The following is a 16,795-nucleotide window of genomic DNA, read 5'->3' on the forward strand; positions in this document are numbered from 1 at the left end:
ATTATTCATTTTTAAACAAAATTAACAATAAGATTGTTGGAAAATTCTTTTCTAACACACTAAACAGCTTATAACAATAAAAACAATCAACACAATTTTTTCACTTGTAAAACTCATTACAGTATGTGGTTTACAAATTTCTTTGAACGTCTCTTCTGGAAGTTACCTGTTACCATGTTAATGGTGATACAAAGGAATGATTATCTGTAGGTTTGAGATCTTTAGTAACCATTACGATGAAGGCACCAAATCATAGCGATGTTTCCTGCATAACTTCCGTAGCCTCAGGAACACCCAAAGGTCTTTAAACTTATGATAAGAATAGAACATTATACAAAATAAACAAGATAATACTGGAAGTAGTTGAGTCCTGATATTACAAGTGATATTGTCTCCCTAAGATATAAATCCTTCAAAGTCTGACGATAAATCTCAGTCTCAAAATTCTAGATTTCAAAATTTATGTATCTAATTAAATTCAGTTAAAAAACTTACAAGAACTTCAGGCCTGAGTACTTTTCTAGCAATTTTGGAGTCGAAATACAAACTTGTTCCACATTTTCAGATTTTTTACAATGAATATAACACTGTAGCTAATGGTACCCTTTTGAAACACATTTATACAAGTAATTAAAGATACATAACGCTAATATTTTAGATGTTGTGACAGTAAAATTTCCACTGTATTAACAGTATGTTGCCATCAATTCCCAGTTCTACTATAACCCCTCCAGGTCTTCATTGCTGCCAGTACTTGATCGTCTCCTTCTGAACAGAACACGTTTGGGGTCAGGCAACTTTTCAGGTGAGCTTTGTTTCCCAGGGGAGGTATGGAGATTATCACATGACTTACATGGACCAGATAACAGAGACTCTGAGCTTAATGCTTTCTTCACTTGGGGCTCCTCCTCAGGAGAGTATTTGTCCTCCTTCCTCCTAGGAATAAAAACATTGTGCTACTATCTGGTGTTAAGTAAACTTCTGCAAAATTAGGGAGCAGCATTATAAAACAAATTGAGAATTCTGTAAATGTGATGTCCTGTATGTATCAGATCTATAAATGTGTACCTACTTTGGGAGTGTTCTCCTCTCTGTATTAGATCTATAAACTTGTACCTACTTTGGGAATGATCTCCCCTCTGTATCAGATCTATAAATGTGTACCTACTTTGGGAGTGTTCTCCTCTCTGTATTAGATCTATAAACTTGTACCTACTTTGGGAATGATATCCCCTCTGTATCAGATCTATAAATGTGTACCTACTTTGGGAGTGTTCTCCTCTCTGTATTAGTTCTATAAACTTGTACCTACTTCGGGAGTGATCTCCCCTCTGTATCAGATCTATAAACTGGTACCTACTTTGGGAGTGATCTCCCCTCTGTATCAGATCTATAAACATGTACCTACTTTGGGAGTGATCTACTCTCTGTATCAGATATTGTACCTACTTTGGGAGGTCTTTTGGAGTGATCCCCAGGACACGGTATAATTCTGTGGTGGACGGAGTTTTAGGTTTACTGGACGGAGCTGGTGAAAACATTGGTGTGGACGGCAAGAGTCTGGTTCCTTCACCTGATAAAACAAGATAACGAAAAGAGTGACATTATCTCCTGCACCCTGCTGTTTAAAAGAAAGAGACACACAATTATATATATATATATGTGTATATATGTAAATATTACAACAAGCTTCATTTCTATTTCTGATTTTTGATTGTTCCATACAAAGTATTGAATGGAGAACTAAAGTACTAGCTTGATGCCTGTACAAAGTTTTGAGTACCAGGTAATGACCTTGATCAGTTTAAGAGAACTGGTCTGAAAAACTGAATTCTGTGATTTGGCCTATCTGTTTCCATCGTAACAGAAAAAAGTATTTCAATGCAGAACTTCCCCATAGCAAAAGATACTACTAGCTTAATAAGTGTAAAAAGTTTGAGCTGTTATCTTGAACGATTTCAGAGAACTGGGGAAAAAAAATTGAAATTTGTGATAAGGGTTATCTGTTTCCATTGTAACAGAAAAATTCTAACTAGGGAACTAACCTGATATATACAGACAGTTTTGTGGGGTTAAGTGGAATGGTTTCGAAATTGTAGACCAGAAAGGAAAGCTTACATTAATTTTGTGATTTTTACCTTTTTCCACAGTAACAGGAAAAATATAGAAATTGTGATGTCATCAATAGCAAAAGGCACAACTAGGGCACTAACTTAATAAATACAGCAAGTTTTGTGAAGTAAAGTTTAACGGTTTTGAACCCATAGCCCGGAAAAGTCCTCGAACGGATGGACCAACAGACCCAACAGACAGAGAGAGTCCAAATGAATATATCCGCAAACACTTTTCATGGGGGATAATAAAGGAGAAAAGAGGAGCAATTAAGTACATATGAACTATTCTGACTGAAGCATAATGTATCAGAGCATGGAATTCAATGTCATAAAAAACAGTAGAAAACACAAACATTACTACACCGAGATGGTTCATTAACCTACCTTTATGGGACCTTCTTTTGGAGGGAGTGGCTTTTACAAATGGTGAGATCTGTAGGAACTGGTTGATAATGGATGATCTCTCATCATCCAGAGCTTTTCTCTGTATTGTGGGGAAAAAATATATATTATACAAAACAAGATAGAAGTTATGGTCTGTTTCTGAAGTCATGTTTCAACACAAAGTATTGGCAAGGGTGGTTGAGTGGTGCAGTGGTAACACACTCGCCTTTCACCTAGCCGACCACGGTTCGATTCCCGGAATGGACGTGAAAAGGTAAGGGGTCACCTGCCCGACCACGTGGGTTTTCCTCGGGTACTCCAGTTTCCTCCCACAATAAGACCGCTCGCGCCCTTACATCCGGGCCAACAAGAGTGATTAGTACAACTTGACAAAACTTGTTTCGCAATTGTTGTAAAATAAATAAAGTTTATATTTATTGGTATGATAGAGAACATCACTACATACTGAACAACCAGACAGAAACCTGGTAAACCTGAGTCGGAAAAAAGACTGATATGTTTTGCTATGCAGGGGTTATATGACGAATATCATGCTGTTTTCTAGAAAACCTTGAGCTTATTCAACTCGGAAAATGATGAAGGTGAGCTTACCTCCCTGCCTTATCATGCTGCCTCTGTGTCAATATCATATCCATTTACCTCCCTTCTCAATCATATATCTGCCTCTGTGTCCTTATCATATCCATTTACCTCCCTGCCTTATCATGCTGCCTGTGTGTCAATATCATATCCATTTACCTCCTTCCCAATCATATAGCTGCCTCTGTGTCCTTATCATATCCATTAACCTCCTTCCCAATCATATATCGGTCTCTGTGTCCTTATCATGTCCGTTTACCTCCTTTCCTTATCATAAACCTGCCTCTGTGTCCTTATCATATCCATTTACCTCCCTTCCCAATCAAATAGCTGCCTCTGTGTCAATATCATATCCATTTACCTCCCTTCCTTATCATAAACCTGCCTCTGTGTCCTTATCATATCCATTTACCTCCCTTCCTTATCATACAGCTGCCTCTGTGTCCTTATCATATCCATTTACCTCCCTTCCTTATCATATAGCTGCCTCTGTGTCCTTATTATATCCATTTACCTCCCTTCCTTATCATATAGCTGCCTCTGTGTCCTTATCATATCCATTTACCTCCCTTCCTTATCATATACCAGCCTCTGTGTCTTTATCATATCCATTTACCTCTCTTCCTAATTAATAGTTGCCTCTGTGTCCTTATTATGTCCACTTACCTCCCTTCCATAATTAAATACCTGTCACTACGTCCTTATTAAGCACACATACCTCCCTGCCTAATCGTATAGCTGCCTCTGTGTACTGTTTCCGTTCTTCCTCAAAGTTTGCCTTTTCTTGGTAAAACAGGCGACGTTGCTCAGACAAACTCTCTTGCTCCTGTAGGACGCGCTCCTGTAGGAGGATTGACTCATCGATGTACGACGTTTCTGCTGCTGCCTTCGATTGGTTGAGCATGGATTGTTGTAAATTTCCATTCATTAACAAATATCATATTAACATCTGAATATGAAACCTTGGCTAAATATAGTTTAGAAAAGAAAAGCGTGATCAATGAATAAAATTGACCATATACCAAACAATACATAATGTTCTCTGTTTTACCATGAAAACTTCATGTTAAACAACATCCACCTAAAATGATAAATGTTATATTTCATAAATTGAGAGTTGAGATGTTCTTACTCGGGCAAAAGCCCAAGTGAGCAGGGTCCCGCCATGGAGACTAGCCTCTCTCCTGTCTGGCCGTCAGGAATCAATACTAACTGGCTAGAAAAGTGGTCGTATTTATACTAGCCATGTTAATAAACTGATTAAGTACTATTACACATTAGCTAAAAAGTAACCTAGGATTGAGTACTATTTGAGTTATGGACATGGTCTTACACACAACAGATGTTGGTAATAAATTAACAAAGGCAGATACATAATGATGAAACATCTGACTTATGTCTAGCACAACTTTGAATAATTTAATGTTACATATTAACTTTTAATAGTTCGCACCTCCAGATAGTAAGGTCTACTTTCGGTTTACATGTATAATATAAAAGACATTTCCCTGGTAACTTGTTGACATGAACACACCTGAATGAATTCTTTCTGCTGCTGTATGATATCTCTGTATTGCTGGACCTGTTTCTGTAGTTTTTCAGTATCCACACTCGGTACTCTTTGTGCTGCCGGGCTGTGTCGTGGGGGACTAGATTTGGTCTTTTCAAGCTGACCTACAGCATAAGAAATTAATAAACTATTGTCAATTTAAATTTCAAAATATTTAAGTGGAAGTCTTAAGTCTTTTCCACACTTTGATGATATTGTCTTTGATCATAACAGGCAAATATTGAATTATTAATGTTGAAGATGAAAATATGATGAAAATTCTCCAAACCTTAAAGCATCTTGGCTCACAGATCACTCCTATAGCTAATTATGTAAGATCTTGTACTTACTTGGTGATATGTTTCTTTTGTCCATGGATTTCCTGATGAGTTTAAACATCTCCTTAAAAGAATGTCGTAGGTTGTCTTTCATCAGGCCATAAGGCATTTGGAAATAACCTTTAAGAGTAAAATTTAGATCTGCTTTGTAAGTTATCACCAAAGAAAAATAAAGAAGTCAATATGGTGAACAAATAACTATTGCATATTTTCATACATAAAATTTAAAGTAAATGATAACGTGTACAACCTTATGGACTTAAAACTATCACGTATGTCAAACAAAATTTCTCTAACTCAAAAGTGTTCCTCAAATATGACTCATATTTTTTTAAAACAATTTTTAATACAAGTTGTAAATAAAAATGTACCATCTGAAAGGTCGTTGATAGTGACAGAGAAAATACCATCATCTTCATCTTCACTGGTGACACCTAATTCCCCAGCATTGTCCTGTAACAAGAAAGAATCTTATGTACATGGAACTAGTATAAAAAAATAAATGAAGCTATTTTGCCACTTCAGCTTTAGTTGTAAGATCAAAACCAGAGTGCTTGTGTTACCCTAGTCTGATTATTCCCATCGGATTGTGTGACTAGTTGGACATCAGACTAACTTATTAAATGGACTGTATGTCTAAAAAAGATATATACAGTAGTGGCTTACTAAATGGAATTTGTGAGAAGTTAGGATGACCCAATAACTTATTTTGTGGACAGTGTGACTCGATCAGTTATCACATCTGATTAACCGAGGGTCTGAGACTGGTGTAGAACCATAGGACTAGTCATGTAGGGTTCTACCACCCAGGTATTACCAGAGAGATTCATCAGTAGAACTGTAGGACATGTGCAGATATTGATGAGCTTATATAAACCTGAGGAACTAACTGCGACCAGATTTATCAGTAGAACTGTGGCACAATGTTCAGTAATACAGGAGCTTATATTTACCTGTGTGTCTGTATGACTAGTAGGGACATCAGATGAGTGGTTTATGATGGTGCCTAGTTCACGCTGCATGAGTACAAGGCAGTCTCGGAGATCTGTATTTTCTATCATTAGTTCCCGTTGTTTGTCCTCGTAGTTATTAATAACTAGTTGGTACATTTCTTCTTGTCTGTAACCATCAAAACAATTACCTCATAACCTTTTCAGTCTTCAATATAAGACACTTATGTTCAATTCAAATGGTGTCCCTAATTGTTTTAAATATAAAACTACAGACATCTTTAATGTCATTATTTCAACTAAATTCATTCCTAAATTCCTAATCTATATATCATTGTCTGGGAGATTGATGCAGGAAAAAGACAGGTAGTGTATCAATAAAGAATTAAGTATCGCTAATCAATCCAACTGAGTATTTGGAGTTGTCTTGGATTAAATTGACAGAGTGATAAAATATGGCGTAAAACCTTCTGAGATTCTACTCTTAGTCCTGTATTTGAAGAATTTGATTAGAAATCAAATACATCCTAGACTTACTTGTCATGTGACCCTGTTTTCCACTGACTCCGTTTGCCATCTGCTCGTTGTAAAGCATTTGCAATGTCAAGACCTGTAAAAATTAACAAACATTTTAACGGGTCAATTCATCTTAACACTTAACTTTATATTGTTAATAGTTCTTTTAACATCACATATTAAGTGAACATCACTATCTGAATCACTATCCCTCTTCCTAAGAGGATTTTTATTGTGATATATTTGCTTTAAACTAAATTTTCTACTCATTCTCTTATGAGGATTTCTAAGTGCCCTGACTTTGCTTTAAATCAAATTCCTTACCCTTTCTCCTATGAGATATTTTATCTGAAATGACTTTGCCTAAATTGAATTCCATACCCATTCTTCTGTGAGGATTTTTGTCCGTTATCAGGTGGTGCAGTTTTTCTTTCATTTTATTGATTTCTCGCTCCTTTTTCTTCAGTTCATGTTTATACTGGGCGTCTCTATCCTTAATAACACACTGTAGTCGCTTCACCTGAAAAGACAGAGATATACTAACATGAACTTTACCTTTGACAAAGACATACCTCAAAACTACATCTGTATTGACCGAGATATACTTGTAAACTTAAAACAACATAACGACTTGTGACCGTAAACTTAGAACTGTAAACAGATGCCAGGGACAGTATATTAGCTAACAGTTACTTGTAACCAACAGCTTAAAACAAGATTGATTTTGTGTTTTCTAGGAGGGATGGGCCACTTCCGTAGACTGATGGGTACCAGATTTATATCAGGTCATTAATCAATCTCATCCAACATTTACAATGCTCCAACCCGCTACATGTACTGAGGTTATAAACTGTAGTCTGTGTAGTGAAAATCCATTATCTGTCTCAGAGAGGATTTAGTCTTAAAACCAAGAGATCATATTAAATACAGATAACATTCACATATTTAAGAAAACAACCAGATAACAGAACCTCCATCATGTAACTCACAGAAGCAGTCATTATCCTCAATATCTCTATAAACTGCAAATTTAAAAGTATAGCCCAGACCAATGTGACAGTAATGGTGAAAATCATTCCCTACTAAGCATCTCAAATGGTTTGATTTTGAAAATGGAGTATAGTGCATACTTAAGATGAGACCTGTTGGATGTTTTGGAGTTATTCACCATTTAATTACTATATTCTCCAATGCTTAAAATCTCTAAGACTTGTTTGCATATTACTTTCAATCCCAAGCTGTACTTGTAGGTTTTCAGCTTTATTTTGCTAAATGCATCATTGTATTATTAATTTTAAAAAATGTTGATCAATAATATATACACACACAGATCTACCTAATTATTTTTCTTCAAAACAACTTGTACACTAAATTTTAAGCTAACCAGCCTCAGCAGTACTACAGCTAGTTAACATGGGCCAAAAAAGAAATGGAATCCCAAAACTGGCAATTTGATTTGTTTCTGTCAACTTGCTAAGATCTTATTTCAGTGTAATTATCGGTTTTATTGAGTCAAACTAATGATTTCAAATTGGAATTTCCTATCCAGCAGTGAATCAGAATTCCTCTCAACTCTTTGCAGTGTCTGAACTATTTTAATGAGAATCTTCCATTACCTCAAATCTCCGTTTGAGATTTTTGTACACTGGTGAAATCCTTCAGAATCTTAACAAATCTGTCAACATCATTTCAGGCCTATGATTGGTTTTCTTTTTCAATTAAAAAAAATCCCATATACCATGAGCATTATCAGGAGTAGCATAATGTTAACATTGAGTTTAAATAGTTATATCAGATTAAAATCCAGTAACATTATATAATTTGGTACAACATGAGCAATACCTATCCTTGTGAGTGACAAATTCAATTAAAGGAATTTCATTTCAGTAAAACCATTAATTGTTGATTCCCACAGCACATATTTTAGCTCCACTACAAATGTATTATGCACAATGTAAAAGTTTAAACTATCTCGATAACACTATTTTTACCTAGAAATTTTCATTACTTTCTTTTTCCTCAGTCCTAAATTCTTTAAAATCAAATTACCTAGGATCTCTCATGATTTGTTGCATCATAACTGAATACCATTTTCATGAGACAAATCAGATTAATTTCCAAAATAGCAAGATTGCATGGCCCTATTTTGCATCAAGAATCTATTAGATGAACTAAACAGCAATTTTTCTTTCGAAATAATCCGTAGCTTACCAATCTTAAAAGACAATATAAAACACAGGCAGGAAGGGATTTGGTACACATGCATTATATATACCCAGTACATGTAAGCAAGTTAAAATGAGAATTCTGAAGCAGCTTCCACATCTAAGCCCCAAATAGACAAAAAAAGCACCATGCAATCTATGGCAATAGCACTCCTATCACTTTACTGATTATACAGTTTTTGTTTGAAAAGTATACATGGATATCTCATACAATTACAAACCTGAGTCTTTTGAAATTGAAAAGAAATTCCTGAACAATAAAACTTTTTTTTTTTTAATTAATTTTTTTTATTCAATAAAATGAACTGACACAGTTATACATGTGAGAAACACTCCTCCACACAATCATTTTCACCTCCATGATTACATGTATACTTGACCACACACATACAGATGTACATCAAGAGAATACTTGCATAGTGAACAATAAAACTTGCAGTCTAGATCTCTTTTAATGTAAGACTGCAGGTGACCTGTTTCTTTATTGTGATTCATGCAGTTTGGGGAATTACTACACACACCTCAGCACATTTTTTTTTTTTTACAATTTTTCTCCCTTTTTATTCCTTACTTTATATTTTTTTCAATTTCCTTAAATCTATACTATATGTTTTATCTATATTTTCATAATCTGTTATACTTAGAACCTGCCCTGTATTTTTTCCTTTTTTTTAATGCGACTAACATGAAATATAGACACCAACCATTATCCATATAGGGCACTTGCTACATGACAGCTTGAGAATGGGAAAGGTAAGAGAGGTGTTATTACGTTCCTTGATATGGTATAACACCACTATAGGGTAAACATAATGTAATTGTCTGTGGCAGCCTTTGTATTGGAACATTAATCACCAGATTATCACTACATCTGACACACAGACAAAACATGAAACAAGCAAACAGCATGTAAAAACATTAACCATCTCTGTGATACTACACAGACAACAAGGTTCATCACTATGTCTATTCTGGGAATTAACACCCACAGACTGGATGTTTTATCCTTATAAGGCTAAAAACACACCATGCGCTACAGAACTTAGTTCTACATGATACTTAAAGTAGAGGTTTTTGTTTTGTTAAAAATTCAAATCATTTAACAGGTACCTTTAGTGGTGCATGCAATAATATTACTTTTAGTAAAAATGATAAAACAAAGAAAATGTGAGTACAAAGATCTGTTTATCATCAAGATGATCAAAATAGGTCAGCTATTTATACACCAATTTGTAAAAGCTTCTCATAAATGATGTAACATTAAGTACTTAAGTTGGGATTAATCATACGACTTTCCTTTATTATACACAAAATATTGACTTTTTGATATGTATAAACTTGCTATACATGTCAACACAGCCTACACTATAACTAGACTGTACACTAAGTCTTTGCACTAACGTCACCAAGGTACGACAGACAGTTGCAAATTATCAACCAATTTTGAGATGTAGACAATTTTCTGTAACCAATCTATCCTTTTTTCCGAAAGGGTCTCTTATAATTACATTTGTTGAAGTTGGAAGAAAAATGTCACTTTCTGTGAAATTTTTCTTTTCATTATTGAATTTTCTCTATTAAGACAAAACAGATGACTGCTGGTAAGGAAATAACAAAGAACTGACTGGTCAACAAAACATTGATTTAAACTCAACTTCCATAAAACTAGGGCAAAATATAAATAAAAGAGAAATTTATATACAGGAAAATAAGACAAAGTGTTCAAGAAGGTAAGCATACGAGAGTATCTGTGATATGATAGCCTGGCCAAGCACCTCTACACAGAACCCTTGAAATATGATGTTTTGAGTATAACCCACAAATACGAATTTTCCTGTTCATCATTCAAAGTACAATGCTTACATGGTGGTATAGTCTGGTCATTTTATTTTTCATATACTGTATTCGACCCAATAAGTGCCCATGTCCCTATAAATGCCCCTTCCCCCTTCAGATCCCTAAAAGTCTAGATTTACTTACGTTTTCTTCATGATCAAGAAATGTTTTAAGTCGGTTTATAAGGAGATATACTCCAGAAAAAAGAAAAAAATTTTTATATCTAAGATGGTTTTATTGCATGTAAAAAAACTAGTGATTTTATAGATACATGAACCATACAGTAAATTTGTTAGTACTGAATGTGTTTCTTTTACACTTAAGATGGTCTCTAATTAATAAGCCCCCCCCCCCCCCTTAATTGCAATTTTTAAGTGCCCTGGGTGTTTATTGGATCGAATACGGTAATAAAGTAATACGCATTTTGATTTAAGAAAATTCTGTCCTCTGGATGTAACAGGGAAGTACCAATTACAGAGACTTTACAAACGGACACAAAAACCACTTTTTCAGCACTTTAATATAAAATTTCTACCACTCTGCTACAAATTAAGGACATCCTTAAATTGGAATTTAGTAGAATAACAAGGATCTCTTTTCAAAGGTCATAACACCATTTAATAATGAGTTCATTTACTATTGCTATCAAAGTTTCTTGTTAAAAACGAGAAATATCTCCAGAAGTTATTCACGTCATGGTTAAATAGTCTCAGGCTTTCACAAATTATTTCCATTGACCAATCAAATGAAGTGTTATAACCATTTAATCAGTGATATCTCTTGACTATGTTGTATTACCTTAGACATTCCAGAAAGCATTGTAAACCAACAATTATTGATATAATGTATGATGTTTACCGTTATGAAAACCAACGTCAAACAATGATCATTTTACTGTCAACTTTATCATTTTACTTCTGTGCTCTGAACACATATCTCTTTAGGTTGGTTTGTTGACAAGTTTTCAGTCTCTGCGACTCCTCCCATTTCTGTCTCATTGACGAACATCATTGTTCTGTAGCGTTGTTAACACTTATCTCCCAATGAGTCGAATTATTTGCACATGTCTCACTAATGACAATGTCATATGAATTTTCCTCCTGTTTAGATTGTTTAGATGCAAAATCTGGTATGAAAATAATCTCTAACAAGTATTTTATAAAAATGGGAGCAATTTATCATCACTACACACAACTTCAACTATAATGTTCCACAGTTTTACCACACAAATGTATATCTCTATCTACACATAATGTTATATACAAACCTCATCTTTCTCAGTCTTGAATTTCTCTGCCAAGGACTTCTGTTTAATGGCAAATTGTCTGCATTTTTCCTGTTCCTTTGCCACTTCACGTTCCAACTGAATCTTTTCATTCTTTAGGCGATGGTTTGAGCTCTGGTAGTGATCGGTCTCACTCGACAGTCGGCGTAGTCTGTAATAGATAAATGTAATATACCATTAGTCATATGGTTATTACCACAAATTATGTCACAAGCAACAAAAGAAGAGTAAACAGATATCGGGAGCAAAATGAAATAGCAAAAACCGTCTTTTTCTCCAGTTTTGTATACATCTATCCATGATATGATTCAATATAACATGTTGCACATATTTAGCTATATTTTCTTGGCTAATGCCAATTATGGTAAAACCTTCTAATGACAAAAAATATGTCATACCTTTAGATGCAAAAACAGCAAAAAAGGCAAAAATAGTCTTGAAAACACATGTTTACATTAAATGGTAATGAAATTCTGTAGAACTCCAAACCATTAAATGATAATGGAATTATCTTTAACTTCAAACCATTAAATGATATTGAAATTCTCTATTACTTAAAACCATTAAATGATATTGAAATTCTCTATTACTTAAAACCATTAAATATTAATGGAATTCTCTATAATATTAATGAAATTCTCTAGAACGCCAAACCATTAAATGATATTGAAATTCTCTATTACTTCAAACCATTAAATATTAATGAAATTCTCTATTACTTCAAACCATTAAATATTAATGAAATTCTCTATAATGGTAATGAAATTCTCTATAACTTCAATCCATTAAATATTAATGAAATTCTCTATAATGGTAATGAAATTCTCTATAACTTCAATCCATTAAATATTAATGAAATTCTCTATAATGGTAATGAAATTCTCTATAACTTCAAACCATTAAATATTAATGAAATTCTCTATAATGGTAATGAAATTCTCTATAACTTCAATCCATTAAATGATAACAATATATCTAGTGCTCCAAACCATCAGATGATATATTGCCCACCCATGTATCGACAGTAGCTGTCAGAAAATTATTCAGTTACCAAACAATCTCCAAATTTACAAAATAATTTATAAATGTAAAGCAATGGAGAATCAGATAAATAACATCCTTATCACCAACACAAAATCTCATTATCTTTAATATACTAATCATTCAAAAATATTTACAAATTACATTTTGGAGAAAAATTGACACGAAACTAAATTCATTTTGGTAAGGCATAAGATCATTGACTGATTAAAAACAGTTCATACTTTGTTGCTATGATTTAACATGTTTTTCAATATGACAATGAACCAGATATTTTTCTAGAAAAATAAATTAAAAAATAATGCAATCTCTCAAAAAGATAAACCCATTCTAACTCAGTATGTACCCATTTTCTTTTTAAAATTATGGTCCTATTGTCTCTGGTAAGATATGGTAAGGGAATTAAATCACATTAACAATGATACATACACAAGAAACCTCACAGCAAACTGAATTCATTATCGAAGAATGGACATATTTGATATAAGAATAAATATATTTGATATAAGAATAGATATATTTGATATAAAAATGAACGTACTTGGTATAAGATTGCTGATGGATTTTTTCAATCAACATTAAATATCCACGTAAATGCAGTAGAGTTAGCTAAAGATGGACAAGGTCATAAAAATGCAATGATTTCAGTGTCACAAAGTAAAACATGTAAACAAGAACTCTTTAACACTATAATACTGGAAATTGAATGTCTTATCAACCTATCATGTGTGTTTTTAGGAAGTTCAGCTGTTTTACTCATGCTTGTATGTTCATTTCAAGTTTAACACCTATGATAGATGCAGTAATATAACAATGGGTAGTATAAACATTGCTGTCAAATATTTTATGTTAGACTTGAAAGCTCTCTATCTTTTTGAGAAACATTTGTTATATTACTACCATTGATTAAACAAGTACTGCTCTGTTTAATCACTGCTATGTCTCAAGTTCGACAGACATCAAGCCCTAATACCAGTAGGGTGTTAATTTTGTTCCTAAATTGCTGCAACATGTTAAGAAAAGTAACCTATGACTAGCAAACGATCAATGATCGTCACAAAAGAATTAGATATATGGTTACACTGAGGAAACTTTTACAAGGAGCAGAAGGTGAGACTTTCTACTCAGTAAATTACAGCTCCAGAAGTCATTAGGATTTTCTTTAATTAGGTTTTCTTTTTCGGAATTACACTTCCTATGGGTTAGAAGCACTTCTCAAGAAATTGAGTTTTGAAATATCTGGATTAAATCATGAGAGAAATTCATTAAGTAAGAGATTTTACAATAGTACATGTACCAGGTTATGATTATCAATTCTACCAAGGTAGTAAAATGTCAGTATTAACTTCCTGATAAAGTACCTGTTTTCAAGCTCTTCTCGTACACGTCTGGCCTTCTGATACAATCGGAATATTTCATACAACCTGTTGACCAGGGACACCTCTGTAGTTCCTTCTCCATTATCGATGGTCTGGAAACCCAAAGCGGTCAGTTCCTACAATGACAAATTATTTTCTGTAAATATATCGGTCACAAGGTCACTTCTCAATAGAGAAGTATTCATAGATGGAGATTTCTATCCTTTGCATAATGAACCAGGACTCAGGTGACTCTACAATTCTATCAAGATTAGTCAGGCTAAATGTAATTCTCCTCTTTATCTGTAAAGATATCACCGATGAGCCACACTTTGTCTGGTAAAGCTGTTAGTGAATCTAAGATTAAGTCTAGCTCTAAGTTCCAATGGTATGACCATTGTCACATTTTTGTTTGCAGCTTTAGAATAACATTTATTTCTACCAATTTTTATTTTCTTCACCTGCTAGATTTCAACAATTTTGGGCCTTTAGGCAGTGTAGATGAGTCCTTAAAGAACAACACTGGCTTTTTGCACACTGTATCAAACTATAATTTTTTTCAATTTGAAGAAGATATTCATTTGGGTGTCCTTCCTACAATTTATCTGCCTTGCACACACTCGTGAAATATTTTAAGAAACTGATTTTCAATAAATATTCAAAACATGCTATTAACAAGTGAGAACTTAAAGAGCACATAACTGATACAGGAGTACAAATTACATGTACCTTCAATGTTACATGTAATTAGTGGACCCATGAATGTCTATCCCCAACCATGCATTCTTTCTTAAAATAACCACAAATACTGTCAGGTTAGTCCTGTACTTGGGAGGTACCTATGTATAATAAGTATATCTCATACTAATGAACAGAATGGATAGGATGACTATAAAAGAATTGTACAAATTGTTGACCAGTCTTTGTTATCAGATCTCCAATACCTTTATTACAATGTAATTCATTCCAAAATATACACATAGAGTGATAAATAGGTACCCAATATACCAAATAAACACATCCACAGCTTATACTGGACTTACACCTGAGATCTATACACTACCAACATTGTCACTGTATCCTACCCTATACACAAACACACATACACAATGGTTAACACAGAAATCAATACCTAGGACCACAGATATCCTATTAATTATGCGGTCCATTACTTTACAACATTACAGCTGACGAGAAATTCTGTTACCTGTCCTAATTACATGTCTGCTGTGCACACCTGAAAAGGTGTGTGTACGCGTCTAGTATTACTCTTTTAACTGTTGGTCTAAAAGTTACAATGTAAACACAAATGTGTGGTTAGCTCAGTCAGTCAATAGTAAAGACAAGCATAAAACAGTTACAATGAGAGCCATGTCACTACATGAATGGACTTCAATGTAAATGAGGAAAAAGTGTGTGTATTTCATGCCATCTGATATCAATGAACAACTAGAATCCAACTCTTACAGACCGTTATATGAAGCTATGATATAATATCTGATGATTTTACAGCCATCTTGCAGACAAGAAACCATACATGTTTACCTGATATGTTGAAAATATCTCCTTCCACAGATATACTGTATTAAATCACCTCACAACTGTAATAGGTACAAAGGTAAAAGTCTTACCTGGTTTAGAAATGTAACGCTATCATCCACATTCTCAGAACAACAAAAGGTATTCTCATCAGTTTTATCCAGGTACGAAAAGGACGATGACGGTGAGTTCACCGTATAGTTTGTCGCTGTCATTGCACTGAGTGAAGCTGTGACATCACGACTCCCGTATAGGGTCAGGTAGTCCCTCCCAGCATTCCTCAGGACGCTCCAGTCAGCCATGCTGTAAAGAGAATTGTAGAATGGCAATCAATACAGAAGGGATCAAATCCAGGTCGTTCTGCATGCCGTGTAGGAGACAAGACAAAGAGGATTTCTTTATAGTACTGTGGAACTGTTATGTATTATCTGGTCTTCAGTACACCAGAAGGAATGCAGCTATCTGTAGTAAATCTCTATATCTGATTCTGATCACTATTTGTTATAAAATCAACATGTAGCACAATCCTGATACAAGCTCCTAATAATTGTTGGTCAACAGAAAATTTCATAAATAGACAGCAGTCTATACACATTATACTACTTCAAGTGCTTTCACCAAAGTGTCATAATACACCTATTGGCCATCACCATTCATATGTCTAGGCCCATTGTAAATATTAATGTCAATATTAATATTTTGGAGTTGTATTCCTATTAAATGCAGGACTTTGTATTTACATTATAATTGATGAAGTATGAAAATGTTTTATGTGGTCATACCACTGACACAACTGAAATCATGTCAACCGTTAAAATCACCAATCATAATCAAATTCACTCCTAATTTTGTTTTGATTGAAAGTCTTATTTCCTTTCACTATGAATCCTCTCCAAGAGTCGTCTAAAATCAAAAGTTAATGTAATATGAAAATTGCAAACAGATCAAAACATTCCACATATAAATGCCTGTGAACATTCCCATCTAAGAGTTAGGTAGCAATTTCTTAAGCTAAAGATGTGAAATAATATCTAACTTTGGGACAGATTCAAGAACATAC

The 16,795-nt window shown here is 34.0% G+C and overlaps 1 protein-coding gene across 1 annotated transcript; it reads right to left on the reverse strand.

Annotated features, from left to right (window-relative positions):
* Positions 1 to 359: 359 nt before the first annotated feature.
* On the reverse strand, positions 360 to 16,037 carry LOC132550367 (afadin- and alpha-actinin-binding protein B-like). The gene is made up of 13 exons (XM_060214419.1): positions 15,828 to 16,037; positions 14,200 to 14,333; positions 11,780 to 11,948; positions 6,833 to 6,971; positions 6,473 to 6,545; positions 5,939 to 6,104; positions 5,357 to 5,438; positions 4,998 to 5,105; positions 4,638 to 4,772; positions 3,817 to 4,013; positions 2,499 to 2,598; positions 1,450 to 1,573; positions 360 to 936 (listed from the first exon to the last, which is right to left on the reverse strand). The coding sequence occupies exons 1-13, from the start codon at positions 16,035 to 16,037 to the stop codon at positions 720 to 722; spliced, it is 1,854 nt and encodes a 617-aa protein (XP_060070402.1). The 3' UTR covers positions 360 to 719.
* Between the last annotated feature and the right edge of the window lie 758 nt (positions 16,038 to 16,795).

Source organism: Ylistrum balloti, unplaced genomic scaffold (assembly GCF_031769215.1).
Source record: "Ylistrum balloti isolate Yb309-2 unplaced genomic scaffold, AGI_CSIRO_Ybal_v1 Utg370120, whole genome shotgun sequence".
Classification (NCBI taxonomy): domain Eukaryota; kingdom Metazoa; phylum Mollusca; class Bivalvia; order Pectinida; family Pectinidae; genus Ylistrum; species Ylistrum balloti.